At 35.5% G+C, this 2,957-nt stretch overlaps 1 protein-coding gene across 1 annotated transcript; it reads right to left on the minus strand.

Moving 5' to 3' along the window:
* Positions 1-999: 999 nt before the first annotated feature.
* On the minus strand, positions 1,000-2,411 carry LOC120124007 (40S ribosomal protein S23-like). Its single transcript, XM_039142781.1, has 4 exons — positions 2,310-2,411; positions 1,621-1,776; positions 1,399-1,525; positions 1,000-1,316 (listed from the first exon to the last, which is right to left on the minus strand). The coding sequence occupies exons 1-4, from the start codon at positions 2,312-2,314 to the stop codon at positions 1,269-1,271; spliced, it is 336 nt and encodes a 111-aa protein (XP_038998712.1). The 5' UTR covers positions 2,315-2,411; the 3' UTR covers positions 1,000-1,268.
* Between the last annotated feature and the right edge of the window lie 546 nt (positions 2,412-2,957).

Genomic DNA, 2,957 nt, shown 5'->3' on the forward strand with positions numbered 1-2,957 from the left:
TAAACATGTATAAATAGGTTAGGGTGTATTTGGTTGATTACAACTTTCTCAAATCTTATTACACAACACCTAAACATCTCTCAAATCTTATTTTGTAATTTTTTGTTCATCATGAGTAACACGGCTGAATCTTCCGTCGGGGGAAACCTTGAAGTCATGAGAGTGATCGAACACACTCGAAACAAAGATATTTGAGATCACTACGATTTATGTGAGATGTCAAATGGCTCGAGGAGGGCGCGTTGTAAACTTTGTCTAAAGTTTCTTGCATCGGAAGGAAACACAACGTTGAAGAACCATTTGACAAAATCATGCAAGGCACTTCGCTCAAGATCGGATCCTAGTCAATCGAATCTTACACCGCAATTGATGACGATGTAATTTTAATAATATTAAAATCGGTTTTTTTATAACCGATTTTTTAAAAAACCGGTTTTTTAAAACCAAAACCGATTACACCGGTTAGGATATCCGGCCCTCCAAACTGGTTAGAAACCGAACCGGTTATTTTATAAACCGGTTTTTTTCTATGGGAAAAAACCGGATCGGATAAAACCGATCCGGATCGGATAAAACCGATCCAGATCGGATTGAAATCCGACTTCTGTGCAACCCTACCTAGGCTGATTTGGGACGGATTTTAACTTAAAATGTTCAAACCCAATTTATATAATTGATAATAAATTCAAAAATCATTGGACACCTTTCTATATTCTTGGGGATCATTGGACATTGACAATCTTCCTAAATAATACATCTCTGGCTCCAGCTTCCAATCAACAGGACGACAAATGAGAATCTAGATAATGGAAGATTGGGACTTGGCCACAGCTGGTCATACTGAACTACACATTTAGCGGAATAAGCTCAATCCCAATTAATTTCCGAACCCAACTAGACTGGACCCAAGCAAAAAAAAAAGTTCTAGTACAATCCTAAGCAGTTATATATATAAATAATGTAATCAATCTAAACCATAGCATGGAGAAGAAAGAACAGTTTGGAACTGCAATAAAGCACCAAATCCTTTTATGAAAATCGACACCAAAGTTCAATACAAAGATAGCCCGAAGATAAACAAAATGATATTGTACCGAAAAGCTACCATGCAATATAATGCTCTCAGTTTTAATTAGAACTACTGAAAGATCACCAAAGAATCGGCCTCATTGCAAAGTTAGGATCTAGGCTTCTCCTTTTTCTCTTTGAAGAGTGCCAAGAGGGAAACACCAGAAACCTTCACAACCTTGAATCGAACTCCGGGAATATCACCCACTGCATGACCCTTTCGACCGAATCCAGCAATCAACCTCATCCTAATTCAATATATTATTGATCATCAGAAGAGTACTGGAAAAAACAATACTTAAATAATTTCGGTTGTGTGCTAATACTCACATTCTCTTCGATGTAGTTTAAGCAACCATCGTTCGGAACGAAAGCAGCAATCTTCTTGCCATTCTTGATCAACTGAACTCTAGCACACTTTCTGATAGCAGAGTTTGGCTGCTTGGCCTCAATACCGCTGCAGGTTCCGAAGCCATCAGTGATCTTTCTTGAATCGGAGTTCAATGAAAACAAAAGAGTGAAATGAAAAAAAAGGATATAGAATTGCATTACATCTTCTCAAGTACAATTCCTTTGGCATGGGAAGAACCAGCAAATGGCTTCTTCCATTCATTTCCAAGGTTAGACTTCTTGTATGCCTTATCGGCCCACCTCTGCCTCCTGCGGTGAGTCCTCAGCTTGCGTCCAGCTCCCATACCACGTGTTTTCCTAAAAGATTACATAATTAAGCCATAAATCAATAATTTTATATTCTAATTTCTAATTATCATTTAAGGTATAATTTCAAACAAGCTTTGTTCAATAGTATTCCTCTGGGATTCTTCTAAATCTATAAACATCAGAACGAAACAAGCATTTTCTTCATGTAGATAAGCTAATGTCACTTCTCACAAAAGAAACCAGAAACCCGAATTTATATTCAAATTCAACACTTACAGCTTATTTATAAACCCTAAACAGACATCAATATTTAAACTTTCGGAGTGTCAAAAATTAAAAGCAGGAGCTGTAAAAATTATCTATTTCCCCCATCCCATCTAATTCAACACTCAAATCAAACAATTGAAAGAATCAACAAAAGATCATAAAACCAGATCTTAGAAACTAACAATTCTCACGAAGAACCATTCCTTTCGTTGAATAAGCAAGAACAGCTCAGAAACTTTAAAAATGGAACATAAGCAGGTAACGAGAAAACAAAGCAACCGGATTGAGGTAGAAGTGATAACAAGAGAACATACCCCATGTTGGTCGAGGAAGGTTGTTCGAAGGTTTAGATAGATTTTGAGGCAACGACAACAAAGAAGAATAAGTAGCAGCAGCAGCAGCAGTAGCAGCGAAATTTAAACCGAGAAGACTCAAAACCCTAGAAAATGATGCGGTTGTAAGTGGGCTACTGTATTGTATTGTAAGCCCAAACAAATGGGCCTTATAGATTATAATTGTATGTCCGTTTTTATTAGCTTAATTGAAAAGGAGTAGTAATCTTTGTTTATTTTTAATCAAGCTAATAAATGAATCCAAGACAAACACAATATTTTATTTTAGATACGAACTTATAAAATTTTAGGAGGTAAAAACAAAAATTTTATGTTCATTTAATAAACAAACGAATACGAACAAAGATGTGTTTAGTTCGTTATATTCACGATCAAGCTCATTTATTAGCTCGTTTATCCGTTTCTCATTTTTATTTTATTTTTTAAATTTTAAATATTAATAAAGGCAGTGACTAAATTAAACACGTGATGAATTTTAGAGTTCGAAATTTGAAGCCTACAAGGGGATTAAGAATGCAATTTCACCAATTTTCTAAACATATAAACAAACGTGTCACGGACATTAAACAAACATATTGACGAATATTAAACAAGCATGGTCACGAACAT

The sequence above is a fragment of the Hibiscus syriacus genome, unplaced genomic scaffold (genome assembly GCF_006381635.1).
Source record: "Hibiscus syriacus cultivar Baekdansim isolate YM2019G1 unplaced genomic scaffold, ASM638163v2 tig00110410_pilon, whole genome shotgun sequence".
Lineage (NCBI taxonomy): Eukaryota > Viridiplantae > Streptophyta > Magnoliopsida > Malvales > Malvaceae > Hibiscus > Hibiscus syriacus.